This window comes from Quercus robur, chromosome 5 (genome assembly GCF_932294415.1).
Source record: "Quercus robur chromosome 5, dhQueRobu3.1, whole genome shotgun sequence".
NCBI classification, from domain to species: Eukaryota; Viridiplantae; Streptophyta; class Magnoliopsida; order Fagales; family Fagaceae; genus Quercus; species Quercus robur.
In genome coordinates this window covers 78309257-78329934 of record NC_065538.1, presented here as the reverse complement: position 1 = coordinate 78329934, position 20678 = coordinate 78309257, and the positions used below count along the sequence as shown (strand labels likewise).

The window sequence follows — 20678 nt, the reverse complement described above, 5'->3', positions numbered from 1 at the left end:
ACATTTTTTATTTGAAAAATAAGTTTTCTTTCATCTTTAATTAACTTCTAAACTATTAACGAAAATGAGTAGGAAAAGGATCAGTGGGAGCAAGGAGATTGCAAATTGGAGACACTAAAGGAAGGCATGCCCATTGTCATATGATCAGTTTCTTGCTCACACCTACTGGATTCAGGAATTAGGATCATGGAAAAAGATAAATATTTTTATCATTTATTTTTTGTTATTTTCTTACAAAATTTTGGTCAATAATGAGATGATGGTATTCTTCAATGAAAAGTCAAGCCACTTGCCCACTTTTCAAACTGATACAGTATCAGAAAATTAGGGGCTGTTTGGATTTTGGTGTTTCCATCACCCATCACTCTATTTTCATCACTCATCACTCAAAAATAGTGGGTCCCACGGAGCAATAGCTTGTTTGGATGTGTTTTCAAATTTTGTTTTCATCGCTCAATTCTCACCAAAGTGAGTAATGAGTTATGGAAACTAGAAACAAGTTTTAGGTGTTTTTAGATACCTGAGTTATGAGTTACATGCCAATTTAGTAATTAAATGGAATCTATGGGACCCAATGTTTTGTGTTGTCACATCAAACACCAAAAGTTTTTTCACTTCTCTTTCTTTCATTTATCACATTTGCTCCTCCTCCTTTCTTTACACCCATTGCAAGTTCAGATCTGGATTTTTTCCCCCCCACATCTATTGCTTCTTTAGTTGAAACATCTTCCATTAAATTCACCAAGTCCTTGGTCACCACAACCAAAGTTGTTTCTGGTATTTGTTTCAGTCATTGGTTTTAGCCATTCTCAAGCACAAAGCTTTCTTCTCATCAATGGAAAAAATTGTAGTTGTCTAAAGTGAGCACCAAATAGTATTTGTTTTAGATCGGAGATGGGCTTGTCGAGGATGCTAATGAATTTTATGGGTTTGTACTTCAAGCTTAGAATTGAAGTGGTTGTTGTGGGTATTGGGGGCAAGGTTTTCAGACCTTGACCATTCATTGAACCGTAAAAGGGAGAGGTTCAAGGTTTTTGAGGTCAAACCGAGGTCGAACCGGGGTCGAATCGTGATAATGTCATAATTAATTAAAGCCTAAATATAGATATTAAATTTATAAAACTAACAAAATCGACAATATATCTATATATGTGAGGGAAATTTAATTATTTTCAAGCATATATTTAATAATTAAATAAGAAAGTTAATAAAATAAAATAATAACTATGAAAACATTAAAATTTATGATTAATTTTTGAAGTAAAGTTGAATATCTTGGAAGGATTTTAATTACAATTTTTTTTTTTATTCCTTGTAAGAGATGGATAATTTAATTAAGTAGAATAAAATTGTGTTAAGTTGTTTTTATAAAAAAAACAAAATACCTAGGGGGTTCACGGTTCTTGCCACTAGTTCGTGTAGTCCAACCCCAGTTTTAGGGGTTCATGGAATTAACAAAAAATTCGGTTCTTTATGCTTAAAAAACCAGTTTTCATCCTGGTTCTCGGTTTTAATGGTCCGACCTCCCGGTCCAGTCTGGTTTGAAAACCTTGATTGGGGGTTGAAGGAAAAAAAAATAAAGAAATAAGAAGTTCCTGAGTTTGGTGAGTGGTTGTTGTGGGTATTGGGGGTTTAAGGAAAATAAATAAATAAGAAGCTCCTAGGTTCGGTGAGTTTGGGTATTGGGGGTTGAAGAAGGAAAAAAAAAAAGTAATAAGAAGAAGAAGTAAAAGCTGCACCAAGTCAATCCGTGGGTCCCACAAAAAGTAAAATTTTTTGAGTTATTAGAAGTTGGAAACAAGGGCCAAACATGCCACATTAGGAAGTTAGGATATTTTCAGTGATAAGTGATTAGTGATTATTGACCATTTTTTGCATCCAAATAGCCCCTTAAAGTCAGTCAATAGAGACGATTGGGGATAAGGTTTCATTAGAGCATTCCCATTGGCAATTGCAAATGGGAAATGTAGGGGGAAAGTACAATCAAGATAGAAAAAGTTGTTGGCAACTGGACTTGTAAAATACCAGAATTGCAAATTTTTTTGCAATTGTGCTACAGTGAAATGTAGGGGAAAAGTACAATCAAGGCACAGAAAGCTGTTGGCAATCGGACTTGTAAAATGCCAGAATTGCAAATTTTTTTGCAATTGCGCTATAGTGCCATCCTAAATGTAGGATGGCACTGTAGTACAATTGTAAAAATTATAATATATTTTAATTGATAAAGTGGAAGAGAAATGGGGGAAAAGAGAAAGGGAGAGTTGTATTGGAATATATTATATTATTTTAGTGGGTAATACATATTATTTTAATGAGTAGAATAGGAAAATAAAAATTAGGATGTTGGGTGTGTTGTAGAATGATATGGTATAATTGATAAAGTAGTTTTTTGAGATAGTAAAATAGGATAGGATACAATTTTCCATTGCAAATGCTCTTAGTATGCGCAATTGCATTTTGGTATTTCAATCAAGGACTCTAAAATTCAAAAGAGGCAATCGGTTATGTTGTATCAATAGGAACTTACATTCTATAAGAGCATTCTCATTAAGAATGCTAAATGCTATAAATGCTAAATTTTAATATCAAATTTGTAAAAAGCACCAAAAAGCAAGCTACAACAAACGTGCTAAACTTATTAAAAAAAAAAAAAAAATAGCAACTAAGCTACAGTGAACTTTCATCTTTGAAAGCTTACTGTAGCTCTAATCTTAAATATATATATATATATATATATATATATATATATTATTTTAATGCTTATGGTGGAAAAGGTGGTTTTTGTAGTTGTTTTTTTATTATTTTAATGAGTAGTTTATATTATTTTAAACGAAATGGTAAAAAAATAGAACCTTTTTTTTTTTAGAAAAAGGCTCTGCATTTTATTAAGAAAGGCCTTCTAAATCAGCCTGTAATACAGATAGAACGTCTGGTGGAACATCTTCCATCCAAACTAACAAATGAGAGTTCAAAATCACTCTTTTTGCTAAAGTGTGAGCAACGGGATTACATTGCCTACGTACGTGGGATAGATTATAGCTTTGAAACTTTGAGGCAAGGTATTTAACATCCTCTGCTAGGTATCCAAATTGTGCCAATGAGTGGCTGTTACTCTGAAGTGCTTTGATAAGGATCTCACAATCTCCTTCAAGGATCACCTTGTGTTAGGTATATTGTAAAATGAGTAGTTAAAATTAATAAAATGACTTTTTGAAATGCTAAATGCTAAAAGTTGCTATTTAAGTTTTAAAATTATATCATCCAATAGAAGTTTATCTTTTATTTTATTTTCATCCATTGATCTGAGATTTTCCCCAATCTAATTTCAGTGCAAGTGTAAGAAGTTTGTACCATTTTATTTTAGTTGTTTTTTTTTTTTTTCTTATTTTTCTTCAGATACAAGAACCAGTTTACTCGTAGCGGTTTTTGGTTTTCTTTTTCATAAAACCCCACACTTGTGCTATAACTATCGAATTATTTTTTAAAAAAGTGGTAATGTAAAGTTGTTTTTGCTAGTTAATAATAATAATAATATTAAAAAAAAAAAAAAAAAACCGGATATAAACATTCTAAGAGCATCCCAATAAGGTTCCTAAATTAACTAAAAAGTCAATTTAGCAATCAATAGATAGTAGCTCTATTGTACAGCAAAGGAGGTAAGCTAAAAAAAAAATTGAGTATCAGCTACAGTGAGTTGCTATGGATAGCAACTCATTGTAGCTTAGAACTTGAATTTTTTTTTAATTTTTTAATGTGTGGTATTAAAAAATAGTATTTTAATGTGTTGATGGTTGTGATTATTATTTATTTTGTTTGTTATATTATTTTATTATGTATACTACTATTTAAGGGGCTGCACTTGTTTGGACCAGACATTTTGTGGGTTCAAAAATATACCAATACTCCTAAATTTAAGTAGAGAAAAAACTGAAGGACAACTTAGTAAAAATATATTTATGACTTCCACTAAAACATTGCCTACATAATAGGACCACTTTCCTATTGGTTTTCAAATTGTTTTATCCACTTAAGGTACAATCTGATAAATCAACCACAACAAAGCGGTTAACCGAAAACACAACACTTATTACCCAACTTCCATATTAAATTCATTTTCAATTTCGATGATTGTGGAAAACTTTGAAGTGTGAAGAGGGGTATTGCTCAGGACAAGAGGTATGTATTTTTCAATGAATTTAAATAATATTTAAATTTTACACTAATATTTACACGTGATGCGTATCCTCTCTTTGATGGTTTCTATTTTTCTTGACCAAGATTGCTTTTGGCTTTTTGAAAGTGCTACATTCGCAACAAAATTAGCTACAAGATATCCAAATTCAAAACCCCATCAAAAAATGAAAATGAATATGAAGGATCTCAGCTTTACCAGTGGCCCGCGTGCAACACCAAATCACAGCCACATCGTCATGGTGTTCCAAGTAGGATTAGGAGATGAAGGGATTGACCAGTGGCAGTAGTTTGAGTAGCAACAACTACATCAAGACTAAAGAAAACTTGCAGTACCGGTCAAAATAAATAAAACCTTTGATGTTGGATGTATTATAAAATAGAGTATTAAAATAAATAAAGTAGTGTTTTAAATTCTTAAAAACTTTCAACCTACTTGGTATGTTTGAGTTATATTGTTGAAAATATGGTTTTTAAACACTGATTTTTGAAATCACCTGAGACCAGTTTTCCTGTTTCAAACAATGCTACTGAATGGAACTATTGTAAATATTTCGAAACACGTGGGACTCACTTTGATCAGAAAAAGTCATCTCTCTCTTCTCCTTTTCTCATCAGACTTGCCTCTTTTTTCTTTCTCAACCCTTTTCTTCAACCTATCGAAACCCAGCAGACCCATAACTCCAAACCCAACCACCCCTGATCTATTTCTCAGTCCTCTCTCCCTCACAAGGCATTAGCGCCATAACTCAAACCCAACCACCCTTTTCTTCTTCTCCCTTATTTCTTCACTTTCAAATTTCTTCATCTCTCTTCACCTCCATTACTTCTCATCTCATCTTTCTCTCTCAAAGAAAATCATAAACCCAAACATTAAACCTAGATTTATTAATGAAAGAAAATCCAACATCACCGATTAGAGAAAAAAAAAAAAAAAGGGAAAAGAGAGATCGTGAGAGAGATGAAGAAAACTGGTTTTTTTTTTTTTTTTTTTGGCAAAGGTTTTGTTATTTTGATAGAAGGGTAAGGAATTAAGAAATGAAAGATAGAGAAAACACACGCAAATAAAAAAAAACAATCACACGCACAAGACAATATTTACATAGTTCAGCAATTTGCCTACGTTCACGGAGTTGCAGGGATTTCACTATTATCAAGGAAAAAATGCAAAGTATGGCAGTACAATTTTTCTCTCTCAAAAATTACATCAAGAAAACCTAATCACCAAAACAACGGTTTCTATATCGTGCACACAAGATTCACAATGGGCTACAAAACGGGCCAAAAGGTTTTCACCCAAGAGGCTTGTCCATGAGCGTTGCCCTTGGACCCCCAAGAGGCTTGTTCATGAGTGCTATGGCTTGGGCCTATTAGCCCAAGCCTCCACTCCATGGACTAAGCCTCAGAAAATCTCCCATTAAAATCCACGCAACATTATTTAGAGTTGGGTCATCATCCGGATCAAACACAACTAGGCTCCACAAATCCCAACAAGAAGTGTAATGAGAGTGGGTTCCTGTTTTTTTTAGCAAACAATTGTGGTTTTTTTTTTTTTTTCCCTAAGTTTGGATGACAGCTTCAATAGTATTTTTTTTTTTTTTTTTGGGTTCAACGGTTTTTATTTATTTATTTAATTTTCTTAGTTTTTTCTTTTGCTTCTTTCTTTTCTGGACAATTGGCTTGCCAACTCCAACTGTATAGCAATTTGATTTTATTTTTTTTTCCTCTCCAATAAGCAAGAAAAGGTTGATTTGATTTTGTGGATGATTGGTTTGGGTATTTGCAGTCCTATTGCTGGGATATCTTTATGGATGATTTATGCATTTGTAGATTTCAAAGGGCTTTCATTCTCATTTGACATGGAAATAGAGCAGAGATTCTCAGACCACACCACATGGAATACATGCGTGTTAAATGGAAATTGACGCACTTTTTGGAAAAACTGTTGGGTGCATCATGCACATTGATCCAGGCCACACAAGGTTAGAGCTTCGGCTTGTCAAAAAGTTAAGCAATGGGTTTTGAGGGTACAATGAAAAAGTAAAGAGAGGAGCAGGGGAGAAAAGAAAAGAGAGAAGGAGAGGGTCTCTAATGGTAAAACGGGGAAGTTTCTCTCTCATCAAATAAAATTACCATATCGAGGAATATGAGAATCTAAAAGAGGAGAATTTGACTTTTTTTTTAAGTAGCGGTCATCCCTGCTTTGCTAGCATTGCTAGGTTGAAACAATGAAATCACAAAATCTCATATCCCCCTGTAATCCATGCACAATTTGGTCTAATTTAACTAGTGAAGTTTCTTCTCCTCAAATCATTAGCCCTCACCAAAAGCTCTTCATCATCCTTGTGTGGCGCCTAGAAAGCTTTCTAGTAAAAGAAAAAAAAAATCTCATTCCATAAATCAGGAAAGATTGAGTGATGGCTTTGATAAAAAAAACTCCCTACCTGCTTGAACACCCTGATTTAAGAATTACAAAAAGTTGGGTTTAACAAAAATAAGAATATTGCTCACAACATTTTCACAATAATTTTACAATAAATCTAAGATGGTAAGCTGTTACTAATTCTAATTTGGGCTAAATACTTATATTATTTTTTTACCCATCAATAACAGCTTTTTGCATAAGATTTATTGTAAAAATATTGTGGACATAGCATTACTCCGAAATTAATTCTGCCCCCAAACATAATCCTTAATCTCTTCTATAAATTTTTTTTTTAAAAAGATTAAATAACAACAATAAATATTAGCCCAAATAACAACAAACATAAACCAAACAAAAGCAAGATAAAATCAAACAACAACAACTGATCTAATTATTCAACAAAAAGCCAACTATAAAATAAAAAAATAAAAATTGCTAAACATTCAAATTTGTAGTTCGTTCAACCTATGCAATAAAAATAATCTCTAATTTTATTTTGCCCTAGAAAATGATAACAAGAAAAATATTGTGGTTGTAAATTCTCTTTGTTGGTGATGTTAGTTATATTCCTTTTGGCTTTGAAGTCACAACAATTTTACTCTTCTTAGTGACTCGACTCACAATTATAGTACATATTCAAGTTATTGCTTTATTAAATTTTTTAATGAACACCATAAAAAAAATTCATAAAGCTGCCTACTGGTTACACCCCACCATAGCTAGTAGGCCCAAATGTCTCTCATATTCCTTCTCACTACTAACTTGCCTTGCTATTCAAATGTCTCCCATATTCCTTCTCACTGCAAATTTGCTTTTCTATTTTAATGGAGTTTACTGAAAGCTCGAATTTGTGTAAAAACACAACAGCTTATTTAGACCCCCAATTAAAAATTACGGGTTGGTTGCTTTTACTCTAACTTAAACTAAGTGCAGAATAAGAGTAAATGTGCGTAAACAACCGATAAAACTACTCTAAGCCATATTCATCAAATACCAACAATAAAATGAATGCTTAAAGAGTAGGGAAGAAGGATGCAAACACAAGATAACACCGAGACGTGTTATTCAAAAGGAAACAGAAGAACTCAACGAAAAACCTCTCTGCCGCCCTTCAAGCGGTAAATCGATCCACTAGATAATTAGTTGGGATACATGAATAGCAAGAGACCCTCCAAGCCTAATCTACCCGATGCAGCTAAGCTCTCCAAGCTTCTACTCCAACAAGGTTTCTCGGAACCGTGTCTTGTCTAGCTTTCCTAGATCCTGCAATTCAACCCGATTGCATCTGCCAACGGTTGGCTTTTTCCAATGATTCCTAGCAGCACCAAAACCTCACTTTTCACTCAGATTGAGTGTGGTAAGTGTTTGGGCTATCAACCTTTCAAGGATATGGATATGGGGAGGTAGAAGTAGAGGAAAACCACAAAGGATTGTGTAGATGATTGTGGGTGTAACAATCTCTAACTCTCAAGGATAATTTCTAGGGTTTTCTCTCTGAAAATCATTCCTTAGATTATGTCGGTAATAAGGGTATATATAGTGTGGGTGAAAAATGGTGAAGCAGATATGCCAAAATAGCAAAACATAACATTTTGCGGGTATTTCTAGGGAAGGCCTTACCCACGAATTACTCACGAAAACCAACTATCATGACTTTTCACATTCCAATCATGTGCTCTGCACGTGGCTCACTTCACGAGATAGCTTCTTATGAATCTTCTCGCAAAATCCACTTGGTCTTCAATAAGAACTTGAGTCTTCACACTCTCTCTTACACACAACCCTTACAATTAAATCTCACATAAAATACAGGGCAAACATGATTGAATAGAATTAAAATCAAATTTGGCACGAAATTAAAGTCAACACAAAATAGTTGTAGATAACAACTTTACAATCTCCCCCTTTGGCTATTCCATGACAAAACCCCTAAAACAAACTCTAGACTTAAACGTGAATTTGGGAACAATGGTAAACCTTATGAAAGCTCGAAAATGTGTTAAAAACACAAGAGCTGTTTAGCCCCCAATTAAAATTACGGCTAGATTGCTTTTACTTTAACTTATCTAAGTGTGGAAACAAGAGTAAATGAAGTGCAATAAACCGATACTACTCTAGTACATAAACATGAGCAACAAACATTAAAAGTAAAGCACAAGAGTAAGGGAAGAGAGAATGCAAACACAAGATAACACGCCGATGTGTTATTGAAGAGGAAACTAAAGAACTCGGCGAAAAATCTCTCCACCGCCCTCCAAGCGGTAATCAATCTACTAGACAATCATTTATGATACATGGGTTAACAAGAGACCTTCAAAGCCTAATCTACCCGCTATACCTAAGCCCTCCAAGCTCCTACTCCAACAAGGCTTCTCGAAACCGTGTCTTCTCTAGCTCTCCGATCCCGCAACAAGCTCCATGTTGCATTTTCCATCCTTGGCTTCTTCCAATGCTTCCCAGCAGCACCAAATGATCATTTGACATTTTGAAATGGTGTGATAAGTGTTTGGGCTATCAACCCCTCAATGGTATGGAAATGGAGAGGTAGGAGTTAAGGAAAATCCACAAGCTATTGTGTAGAGAATTGTAGGTATAACAATCTCTAACTCTCAAGGTGTTTGGCTAGGGTTTTCTCTCAGAAACACTCCTTTACATTTATGGGTAATGTGGGTATATATAGTGTAGGTATAAAAAGTGTGTATCAGATAGCACAGTCTGGTAAAACAGAATGTCTCGTAGGTGTCTCGCGGGAATGCCTTACCTGCAAGATACTCGCAAGACACAGCTGTCTCCATCTATACTGAATTTTCGCATTCCATTCATGTGCAGGGCACATGAATTACTTCACGGGATGCTAAGTCGCGAGATACCCGTGAAAACCTCTTCAATCTTCAATAGCTTGAGTCTTCACACACTTTCTCTCTATCACACAACCTTTACAATCAAATCTCACAATAAATATAGGGTACAAAAGATTGATTAAAATTACAATCAAATTTGGCATGGAATTAAAGCCTACAAAACACATAGTTGTAAATCACAACTTTACAACCTTCGACTTTGGCTATTCCATGACAAAACCCCTAAAACAGACTCTAGACTTAAACTTGAGTTTGGGAACAGTGGCAAAACTCACTCACACCTAATCTAGAAACTAGGAAGCACTTGCACGTATATACCTGTAACTTGAAACGCTTGCACACAAACAAAACTTTCATTAAGCTTATGACAAGTTGAATACATGGTATGTATATGAGCAAGTAAAATTTGATCAAGTTAGTGAACATAATAGAACATGTAAGCATAATTTAATCAAACAGGATCAGTCATTGAAGAATGACTACAATGAACATTTAGCAAGTAAATGCTCATCCGGATACGCAATGCAATAAAGAGTAATCCCACGGATCAATTGCATGTCCAACACTCGACCAATGCAAAATACATGAAGTATATGCATCTAGGAACAAGATCCTACTAGGGCACAAGAGTGAGGTACTTAAGACATTGGCAATATCTTAAGAGTACAAAAAGATGCTACAAAGCAATAAGGTAAACATAACATAATATTTTAAATAGCTAAGCATAATCACGAACTATGAGCAAAGCAAACATAGTTAATGTAGCACAAAGCTCTTTCTCTCTTTCTCCCCCTATCATATCACTCCCCCTATCATGAATCTTAGGAACTGTGATGAACTTGGAACATATATACTTGTAACTTGAAACACTTGCACAAAACACATTAGACCCTCAAGGTAAAGCAAGTAATAAAAAGACAAGTATAATGTAACAAGTAAATTGCGATCAAATAAACATGATGTGAAACATATAAGCAACTTGATCATACACCAAAACAGTCATAAAGAAATGACTACAATGACCACATAGTAAAGCAAATGATCATCTGAACAAGCATGAGGATGTATGCATGTTCAACACATAAACACGATGCAATGAGAGCAATAAAGCATAGAACACAAAGCACCATAAAACACTGAGAAAACAAACATAAGGTAAAACAAGGTTTTCTCATAACAGAATGTCTTCTCCCCCTTTGATATATGCATCTCCCCTATGGATTTCTCCCCCTACGAATGTGCACGAGGTAGAATTTCTCCCCCTAAGAATATGCACATAAGTCATAAAATGAAGAAACACACCGATATACTCTCTGATATACTCTCCCCCTTTTTGTCATGAATAGACAAATGAATCAAGAGGAAGGAGGGAAAGAAAAGAAGATATGAACAAGGTCAAGATGCATGAGGGGTGCAAGAAGAATGAGAAAATGAAACTCAACCGAAAGACAAAAGAACATCTTAAAAAAAATGCTACAAAGCATAAAGAACATGACATGCTAAGGATGATGGAACATGATATAAACCTTGGCATAACATAGACACAAGAACATGTTATGTGTACTAAAAGGTCTAAAAAGACTTAACTAGCATGAGTGTTAGAGCGTGTGCAGCAAGGTGTATCTACTGTGCATGTGAGATGCATGACCAATGCATGAATAAGCACTCATGGGGAAAAGTGCATAAAACACACCATCAATGATCAAAATATGATAAAAATGAATAATTATGGTGATCCCCAAAGTTTGGTACTCATCGGAGACCAAAACAACAACAAAATTCCATTTGGACATTTAATCGAACACTTAGAGTGCACACAATACGCATATATGTTAAAAAATGCATGAACATATGAAAATATTTCCTAAAAGCATGATATTTTTGCCACAAGTGGCCAACATCCAAAGCAAATTTTCATTTTAAAACAAAGCTGCTAGGAAATATGTGTTTCACTTGTTAGGAACATATGTCAATATTTTATGTAATTGGCTAATCCTTTGACAAAACGCACTTTACTTGTAATTGGCTAGATTTAGGATGTGTTTAAATACTTCAAGAAACCATATTTCAAGAAACCATATTTCAAGAAACCATATTTCAAGAAACCATATTTCAAGATCAAATGTTGAAGCCTTCAAGTCTATCCAAGAAAACAAGCTGAAAGTGCAGAGTTACTAAAGCTCGACAGCTAGCATGTGTCAAGGTTTAAGGAAGCTATTCAGCCTGTGTGCTTAACACTTGCTCCATAGCTTCTCGACACCTCCTATCTGTCGAGGTTTAAGAATTTCAGAATTCTGATTTGATTTTCTTGGAATCTATGAATGTGTCTTTGGGCCTTCTTTTCTCTTAACCCTAGACATATAAAAGGATTGTTTTTAGGGCTGTCAAACAGTACACAAGTTGCATAAACATTGAGCAAACTCTGTTCAAGCAAATTGTGATCGGAGACGAAGTTCTTACCCTAGTTCATCTCTTTCTCTTGAAGAAGTAGTTGTGTATGTGTAACATAAGGTTTTGTGACCAAGCATCTTCTGCATCTTCATCGTGTGGATGAACTGAAGAACTTTGAAGCCAACAACCTTCTTAGTTGGTGATTAAAGTTGCGTACTGGGATCTACGCAATTGGTTAGTCACGTACTTAGGAGCCGTGCATCAAAAGAGGGAACTGTCTCTACAGAACAAGTCCAATTTGGTATTGGGATAAGGGTTCAACTGTAGGTTGGTAAGGTACTTGGGATTCCTTTACTTGTAACCACTTGTTGTAATAATAGTGGAGTTTCGGGAGTGGTGACTTGAAAATCATCCGATGGAGTTTTTGTTGTTAGGTTTTCTCCATTCGTGAATAAATCACTATGTTATTTTTTTTCCACTGCATAATTAGTTTATTGGTGATTTGTTTATGCTACCACACGTTTACATGTTAATTAACTTAATTAATTCACTTGGCTAAATTAATTGGATAATTTATCACAGGGGGTCAATTCGTTTTTGGCCTATCAAGTGGTATCAGAGCGGGCACACTCTAATTAGGTTTAATCTTAGCTGTGTTTGATCCATTAACCCCTGTTGTCATGGCTGTAACCAGCTTAAAGAGATCATTGCTATCAAATACATCTTGTTTTTCTAATCTCTATTTGTTTGAGTGTCTTAGAAAATACAAGTTTAAAAGTTATTTGAATTCTCTTATGATGACTATTGGAAAAGATCTCATTTTGGCTAAGAAGAAACTAAACTGTCTCAGAATGAAAATGTGCAAAGGAGTTCGTCTGAGAGGAGTGAAAGTTAAAGGCTTAGCTCATATAAGGCAGTTGAAAGAAAGTACCATTCCTACTGATTTGTCATCTAAGCATGAAGTGTGTTTTATGATGAAGTCCACATTTAAGGTGATGGACACGTGTTTGTGGTACCTTGACAGCAGTTGCTCAAGACACATGACTAGAGACCGATCTCTCTTCAAGGTTTTCGAGTCTAAGAAAGGTGGCGATGTCACTTTTGGTGATGGGAGCAAATCATAAATTAAAGGAAAGGGAATCATCTCTCTACATGGACTGCCAAACATTGCAAACGTTCTATATGTAGAAGGTCTAAAGGTGAACCTGCTGAGTATAAGTCAGATATGTGATCAAGACTTCATAGTGCTATTCTCCAAGAGAAAGTGTCTTATCATGAATGAGTCTAGAAAGAAACTCATAAGTGGTGTTTGCACTCTTGACAACTGTTATGGATTGGTTCCTGATGTTGATATTGTGTGTAATAGCATTCGTTTGCCAAATAAAGATCTATAGCATCAACGAATGGGACATGCTAGCTACAAACATATTTCTATTGTATCTAAGCATGAGTCAGTTTTAGGGATACCAAAGCTTAGCAGAATGAGCAATGTGGTATGTGGACCGTGCCAGCTTGGAAAACAGACAAAAGCTAAGCATCTTGGCTCTTCAGCTACATCTAGACCATTGGAGCTTCTACATCTGGATCTTATGAGTCCAACTAGAACTGAGTCTCTTGGTGGTAAAAGATACATCATGGTTATGATAGATGACTTCACTAGGTACACTTGGGCCATTCTCGTACGATCCAAGTCTGATGCTCTTGAGCACATTGAAGCTTTGTGCACAATATTGCATAATGAAAAGAGCTTAAAAATTGATCAAATTCAAAGTGACCATGGTAAAGAATTCGAGAACAAGAATTCTCTGCTCCTATTACTCATCAGCAGAATAGTGTAGTAGAAAGAAAGAACAGGATTATTTAGGAGATGGCTAGAGCCATGCTACACAATAAGGATGTGGCTAGAAACTTGTGGGGAGAAGCCGTTAACACTGCGTGTCATACGGTTAATAGCGTGTATTTTAGACCCGGTACCAAGAAGACTCCATATGAGTTATGGAAAGGAAGGAAGCCTAATGTGAAGTATTTTAGGATCTTTGGAAGTACTTGTTTCATCCTAAAGGATAGGGAGAATGTGGGAAAGTTTGATTCCTGAAGTGATGAAGGAATATTTCTGGTTATTCCTCTACAAGGAAGGCTTATCGGGTATACAACAAAAGAACCATGAAGGTAATGGAGACAGTGAATGTTGTTATTGATGAGTCTTCAGATTCCGGTTCTGAAAAAGGCATTAAGGAACTCACTAAAGAAATTCTTCCTCTTGAGCCTAGGGAAGTTCAAGAAATTGTTGAACAAGAACCTGCATCTCCTAGTACTCTCGGTACTCCTAGTATTGTGGAAGATTCTACAAATATAACCACTTCACCAGATTCTAAATCCCATGAGGAAAAAAGACCTTCCTCCAGGATTAAGCTAAATCATCCTCTAGAAGATATTGTGGGAAACTTGAATGAACTCACATTAAGGAAACGTATAGTTGATAAATGTGTTGCTAACTTTGTGTCTTATTCTTATTATCTGTCACAAGTTGAACCCACTAAAGTTGAAGAAGCTCTTCAAGATGAAAGTTAGGTTGAAGCAATGCATGATGAACTGCTTCAGTTTTAGAGGAATGACGTCTGGACCTTTGTACCTAGACCGAAGGGTGAACACATCATCGGTACAAAGTGGATATTCTGCAATAAGACTGATGAGGAGGGCAATGTGATTTGCAACAAGGCTCGGCTTGTAGCTCAATGATACTCACAAATGGAAGGAGTAGACTATAATGAAACATTTGCTCTAGTTGCTTGTATGGAGTCCATTAGAATTCTCCTTGCTTTGGCTTGCAAATTGAAGTTCAAGCTCTATCAGATGGATGTAAAGACTGCTTTCTTAAATGGGCTGCTCAAAGAAGATGTCTATGTGGTTCAACCAAAAGGATTCATTGATCCACACTTTCTGGATCATGTACTGTACCTCAAAAAGGCACTTTATAGGTTAAAGCAAGCCCCCATAGCTTGGTATGATCGGCTTACACAATACTTGGTGTCACATGGGTTCACAAGAGGAAAGCCTGATCAGACTCTCTTCATCAAAAGAGAAGATGGCGAGCTGATAGTTGCTCAAGTCTATGTTGACGACATCATCTTTGGATCAACTAAGGATGAACTTGCTCATGGTTTCTCAAAACTCATACAGGTCGAGTTAGAGATGAGCATGATTGGAGAGCTGACTCACTTCCTTGGGTTGTAGATTCGTCAACAAGATTCAGGTATATTCTTGTCTCAATCTAAATATGCTAAGAATCTTGTGAAAAAGTTTGATTTAGAGTCTGCTAGTTTTGTTAGAACCCCTATGAGCCCAAATGTAAAACTCACTGTTGACTTGTTAGGTAAAAGTGTTGATCCATCTCTATATAGAAGCATGATAGGTAGTCTTCTTTACCTTACTACTAGTAAACCTGACATTAGTTACAGTGTTGGAGTGTGTGCTAGATATCAGGCTAATCCCAAAGAGTCCCATATGAATGCTTTAAAAAGAATCATAAAGTATGTCAAAACTACTGCTGAGTTTGGTGTGTGGTACAGCAAGGACATAAATGATGTCTTAGCTGGGTACTTTGATGCTGATTGGGCTGGGAATGCTGATGATAGAAAGAGTACTTCAAGGGATTGTTTCTATGTGGGTAATAATCTTGTCTCTTGGATGAGTAAAAAGCAGAACTCCATCTCATTATCTACTACGAAAGCTGAGTACATTGCTGCCAGTAGCTGTTGCACCTAACTCCTATGGATGCAAAAACTCCTCCATGATTATGGTATTTTTCAAGAGCATCTCACTATCTATTGTGACAATACTAGTGCCATTAACATCTCTAAGAATCCAGTTCAACATTCTAGAACCAAACACATAGAAATTCGACATCACTTCATTAGGGAGCTTGTCGAAGATGGTACTCTCACTCTTTAGTTTATTCATACCGATGATCAGAAGGTTGACCTGTTTACCAAACCTCATGACAGTAAATGCTTCGAATTCCTTCGTCAAAACATTGGTGTTATCTCAATGGGATGATCTTCTTCTTTTTTTCTTCCTTCCTCATGCATTTGCATCTAGTTTTTATATTTTGCTTTGTTTAACATGTTTTTGTTGGTTATTTTTTAGTTTTGTTTTGTTTTTCATATAAAAAAAATTGAAAAATCAGAAAAATACAAAAACAGTGTGTGTTTTGTGTACATTGGTACTTGTGTACCTTGGATAGCCATTGAAACAAAATTTTCTAAACTTTGTATCTTTTGTAGCTTAGATGAGCATCTCTATGCACAACTAAGCAAGTGAGCTTTGTGGCTCTTGTTTGTGATGAGTTAGATTAAGTTATCTCTTGTACTTAACACTTGTATCACTCGTTTTGACGGGTAGGACTAAAAACTCCTAAGATAAAGGCATAAATAACCATCTCACCACTGTTGCCCGCCAATCATAATATGACACTTGTATGCTTTGGCATAGCAAAAGTGCAGTGTCAATGACATTTGCGTGCTTTAGCATAGCAAAATTGGAACTTCAAATGCTTACCATCATTGGGTATTTCTTTTCTCTCTCTTATATGCCCATGCATGATTTGCTTAAATAAAAATATGCAAAGAAAATGAAAAGCAAAAAGATCAAAAATGCTTTAAATATGATTGCAAGCATGTATTCTAGGAGATGTGGGAGTTACAGGATGTACCTCGAAGGTGATAGTCCCCATCAAGTAGTTATGATTGTGTGTGAGTTAAAGTGATTTTCTCATATCTCAAATCGTCATAACATGTATACACTTATGCAATCTTGCGATGTTTTTTCACACAAAACACGCAATATTCTCTGTTACTCTTGATACATGTGCAAGTACAATGTGATTTGGCCATCACAAGGTTTTACATGTGTTAATATATGCTCACTCAACTGTCTTGACTTGTTTTTGAAATATAAAATTGGTTAGACTTGTTTAGTGTGTATGTGTGTTTTTGGGATCCATGTGCTTAAAATTATTGTTGAGAGATGATCTTGAGAGCTTAATATGTTAATTGGATCATTGGTTGATTTGCATGTTGGATTGCATTCATGTTTGTGTTTTTTTCACTTCTCGAAAAAACTGCTTTTAAAAGCTAGCTTGACACCTCCTCGACACCTCCTCGATACCTTGCTATCTATCGAGCTTTTTAAGCTTTTTCTTAATGCAATCTCGTTAGCTTCTCGACACCTAGTGGATCGATCGAGAAAGTTCTTGCCTCCTCGATAGCTTCTCGACAACTAGTCAATTGAACGAGCTTCAGTTCTTGTATCAGATGGTTTGTTTCTCGACACCTCCTTGATACCTGTATCAGTCGAAGACCAATTTCTCGCCACATTCCTCGATAGATGGCTCGACACCTCTCGACGCCTCATTTGTCGAGATTTACTGAGGGTCTATTTATACTTCCTTGTGTGATCCGACCCTCATTTCTTTCGATCTCTCTCTCGATAGCTCTCTCTTTTCTCTCCCAAACAACCTCATCTCACTCCAATCTTGATCCTCAAGGTTTCTTCAAGCTTTTTCAATATTTTCTTCACTTGGTAAGCTTCTTATCTATCATTCTTCATCCATTTCATGTTTTGAAACCTAGGTTTTGGGGTTTTTGAAAATTTTGGGTTTTTTCAAAATTGATGAGTTATTTTGAAATTTTGGGATGGGTTTTCACTTAAATGAGTTTATAATCTCATGCATTGCATCACATTAGCATTATAATAGTATTTTCATGCATTTAGATGTGTGCAAACTGTTTGTGTGCTAATAGGTTTGGATTGGGCTGAGCCCATGATGCAATTTCTTTTGCATGTCACATGTTCATGCATTTCCCATGCATACGTACTCTCTTTTCAATATACTTGTTATATTTGAATTGCTTGGGAATTTTCTGATTGTCTTTCTTTTTCTCCCTCTCTTTCTGCTTACGTTAGTCATGTCTATGGCACCTAAGCGTAAATCTACTCCGGCTTGGAACCTTCTTCGTTCCAGAGCTTCTTCATCTTCTGATTCTGCTCCTCTCTCTCTACGGTTCTGTGATGATGGTGCCTACAAGGCATTCTTGGAGAACTTTTCTAGAGGAGGTGTTCATTCGGAATGCTAAGTCATTCTAGTGGACTTCGCTTACACCGACCTCCCCACTGTTATTCACAGTCGAGAATGGGAGTCACTGTGTGACGTCCTGGTCACTTGTCCTTTCGTGCTTATCCATGAGTTTTACTCCAACATGCATGGGATTAATCGTTCAGTACCTCTTTTCTTCACTCGCGTTCGAGGTACGCGTATTCCTATCACACCACAACTTGTTACGGATGTGCTTTGGGTTCCTAGGATAGAGTTTCCTGACTATTCTAGTTGTGAAAATTTGTGGACTGTGTCCAAAGATGAGCTCATGGCTGCTTTCTGCAAGCGCCCTTTTGATTGGGGTGATCGTCAGTTTACACCATGTAGGCCTTTTGCTAAAGGTCCTAGATTCATAAACATGGTGATGACTTTTGAACTCTATCCACTCTCTCACTACAACTCCATCACAAAGCCTCGTGCTTGGTTTTTGTTGTCTCTTCTTGAGCATCTTACTATAGACTTCCCTTCTTATTTCATTCCTTCTATTATAGATGCTCATCTAGATTCGACATCCCATGATAAGCTCATCTTTCCTTCTGCTATCACGAGGATCTTACGCTATTTTTCTGTTCTTTTTCCCTTTTCCGACCATTTTTCTGTCATGTGTGCTATAGACTACACTACTGTTAAACATAGCGAGGCGCAGTTTTAGTTAAGGTAGTTGGATTCAGCAGCTCTTCCCTCCCGTTCAGCTCCATCCCATTTTGCTCCATCCACATCCGCTCCCTCCTTTTCTTCGGGCGATGTGACTATAGGAGACATCATGGCGTAGCTGCAATGCATGAATGTTCGTCTAGATACACTATCTACAGAGATGTATCAAATGAACGTCTGTGTTGGCTGTGTTGGCTGTATTGCTCAACAGCAAGTGACCATGGGTGGATTTGTTCCCGAGGCTACTCCTTCACCACCTTCTGTTGATTCTAATTCTGATGATGATGATGGTGATGACGATGATGCTTCTGAGGATGATAATGATGGAGATGCTAGTTCTACCGATGAGATATCTACTTGACACCCTTACCCTTTGTCACTCGTGACAAAAAGGGCGAGTAGTTTTGGATATGAGAGTAGTCATTCTTAGGAGGAGAGTTAGTATAGACCATTTTGTTAGGGGGAGTGTTGATATGTTTTGGGGGATGTAGTAAGGCTTTTATGTATCTTTTCTTTTCTTTCTTTTGTAGATACATTGTTCTTGTAGATTAGGTCTTATGACCATTTTTACACATACATTGTACTTATTCTCTTTATATGTGGATGTATGTTTCTTTCACCTACCCATACATGTGTTGTTTCTTTTCTCTCTTTATACACATGTTTCTTATGCTTGTATGCAATCTATTATTTCTGTTTCACACAAAGATGTCTTGATGAGTTTTGTTTAAAGTATTTCAGAAATATAGGTTGTCAAAGTCTACTTGCCATAAACTCTCTTCTTGCAAAGTTTTTCAAGAGTTTGTATTAGGATAGATTTTATTGTATTCAACAAGTGAATATGAGTTAAGTGATTTATGACTTCTCTCATATGCTCATTTGTTTGTTGTGGTTTTGTCGCGGATTGCCAAAGGGGGAGATTGTTAGGACATATGTGTTTCACTTGTTAGGAACTTATGTCAATATTTTATGTAATTAGCTAATCCTTTGACAAAATGCACTTTACTTGTAATTGGGTAGATTTAGGATGTGTTTAAATACTTAAAGAAACCATGTTTCAAGATCAAGTGTTGTAGCCTTCAAGCCTGTCCAAGAAAACAAGCTAAAAGTGCAAAGTTACTAAAGCTCGACAGCTAACATGTGTCGAGGTTTAAGGAAGTTGTTCAGCTCGTGTGCTCGACACCTACTCAACAGCTTCTCGACACCTCCTATCTGTCGAGGTTTAAGAATTTCAGAATTCTGTTATGATTTTCTTGGAATCCATGAATGTATCTTTGGGCCTTCTTTTCTCCTAACCCTAGACATATAAAAGGATTGTTTTTAGGGCCGTCAAACAGTACACAAGTTACATAAGCATTGAGCAAACTCTGTTCAAGCAAATTGTGACCAAAGATGAAGTTCTTGCCCTAGTTCATCTTTTTCTCTTGAAGAAGTTGCTGTGTATATGCACCATAGGATTTTGTAACCAAGCATCTTCTTGATCTTCATCGTGTTGATGAACTGAAGAACTTTGTAGCCAACAACCTTCTTAGTTGGTGATTGAAGTCACATACTGGGATCCGCGCAATTAGTTAGTCACGTACTTAGGAGCCGTGCATCAAAAGGGGGAATTGTCACTACAGAACAAGTCCAATTGGGTATTGGGGTAAGGGTTCAACTATAGGTTGGTAAGGTACTTGGGATTCTTTTACTTGTAACCGCTTGTTGTGATAATAGTGGAGTTTCGGGAGTGGTGACTTGAAAATCACCTGGTGGAGTTTTTGCCATTAGGTTTTCCCCATTCTTAAACAAATCACTGTGTTATTTATTTTCTGCTGCATAAGTAGTTTATTGGTGATTTATTTGTGCTACCATATATTTGCATGTGAATTAACTTAATTAATTCACTTGTCTAAATTAATTGGTTAATTTATCACAAAGGGTCAATTCGTTTTTGGCCTATCAAAAGCCCAATCAAAAAGATTGACAAAAATTAAGTTTTCCAACTCCCATTTGAGAAAAT

At 36.0% G+C, this 20678-nt stretch overlaps 1 protein-coding gene across 1 annotated transcript; it reads left to right on the top strand.

The window, feature by feature from the left end:
- Positions 1-15204: 15204 nt before the first annotated feature.
- Positions 15205-15633, top strand: LOC126728760 (secreted RxLR effector protein 161-like). The gene has a single exon (XM_050434543.1). It carries the CDS (start codon positions 15205-15207, stop codon positions 15631-15633), a length of 429 nt encoding a protein of 142 aa, XP_050290500.1.
- The last annotated feature ends 5045 nt before the right edge of the window (positions 15634-20678 follow it).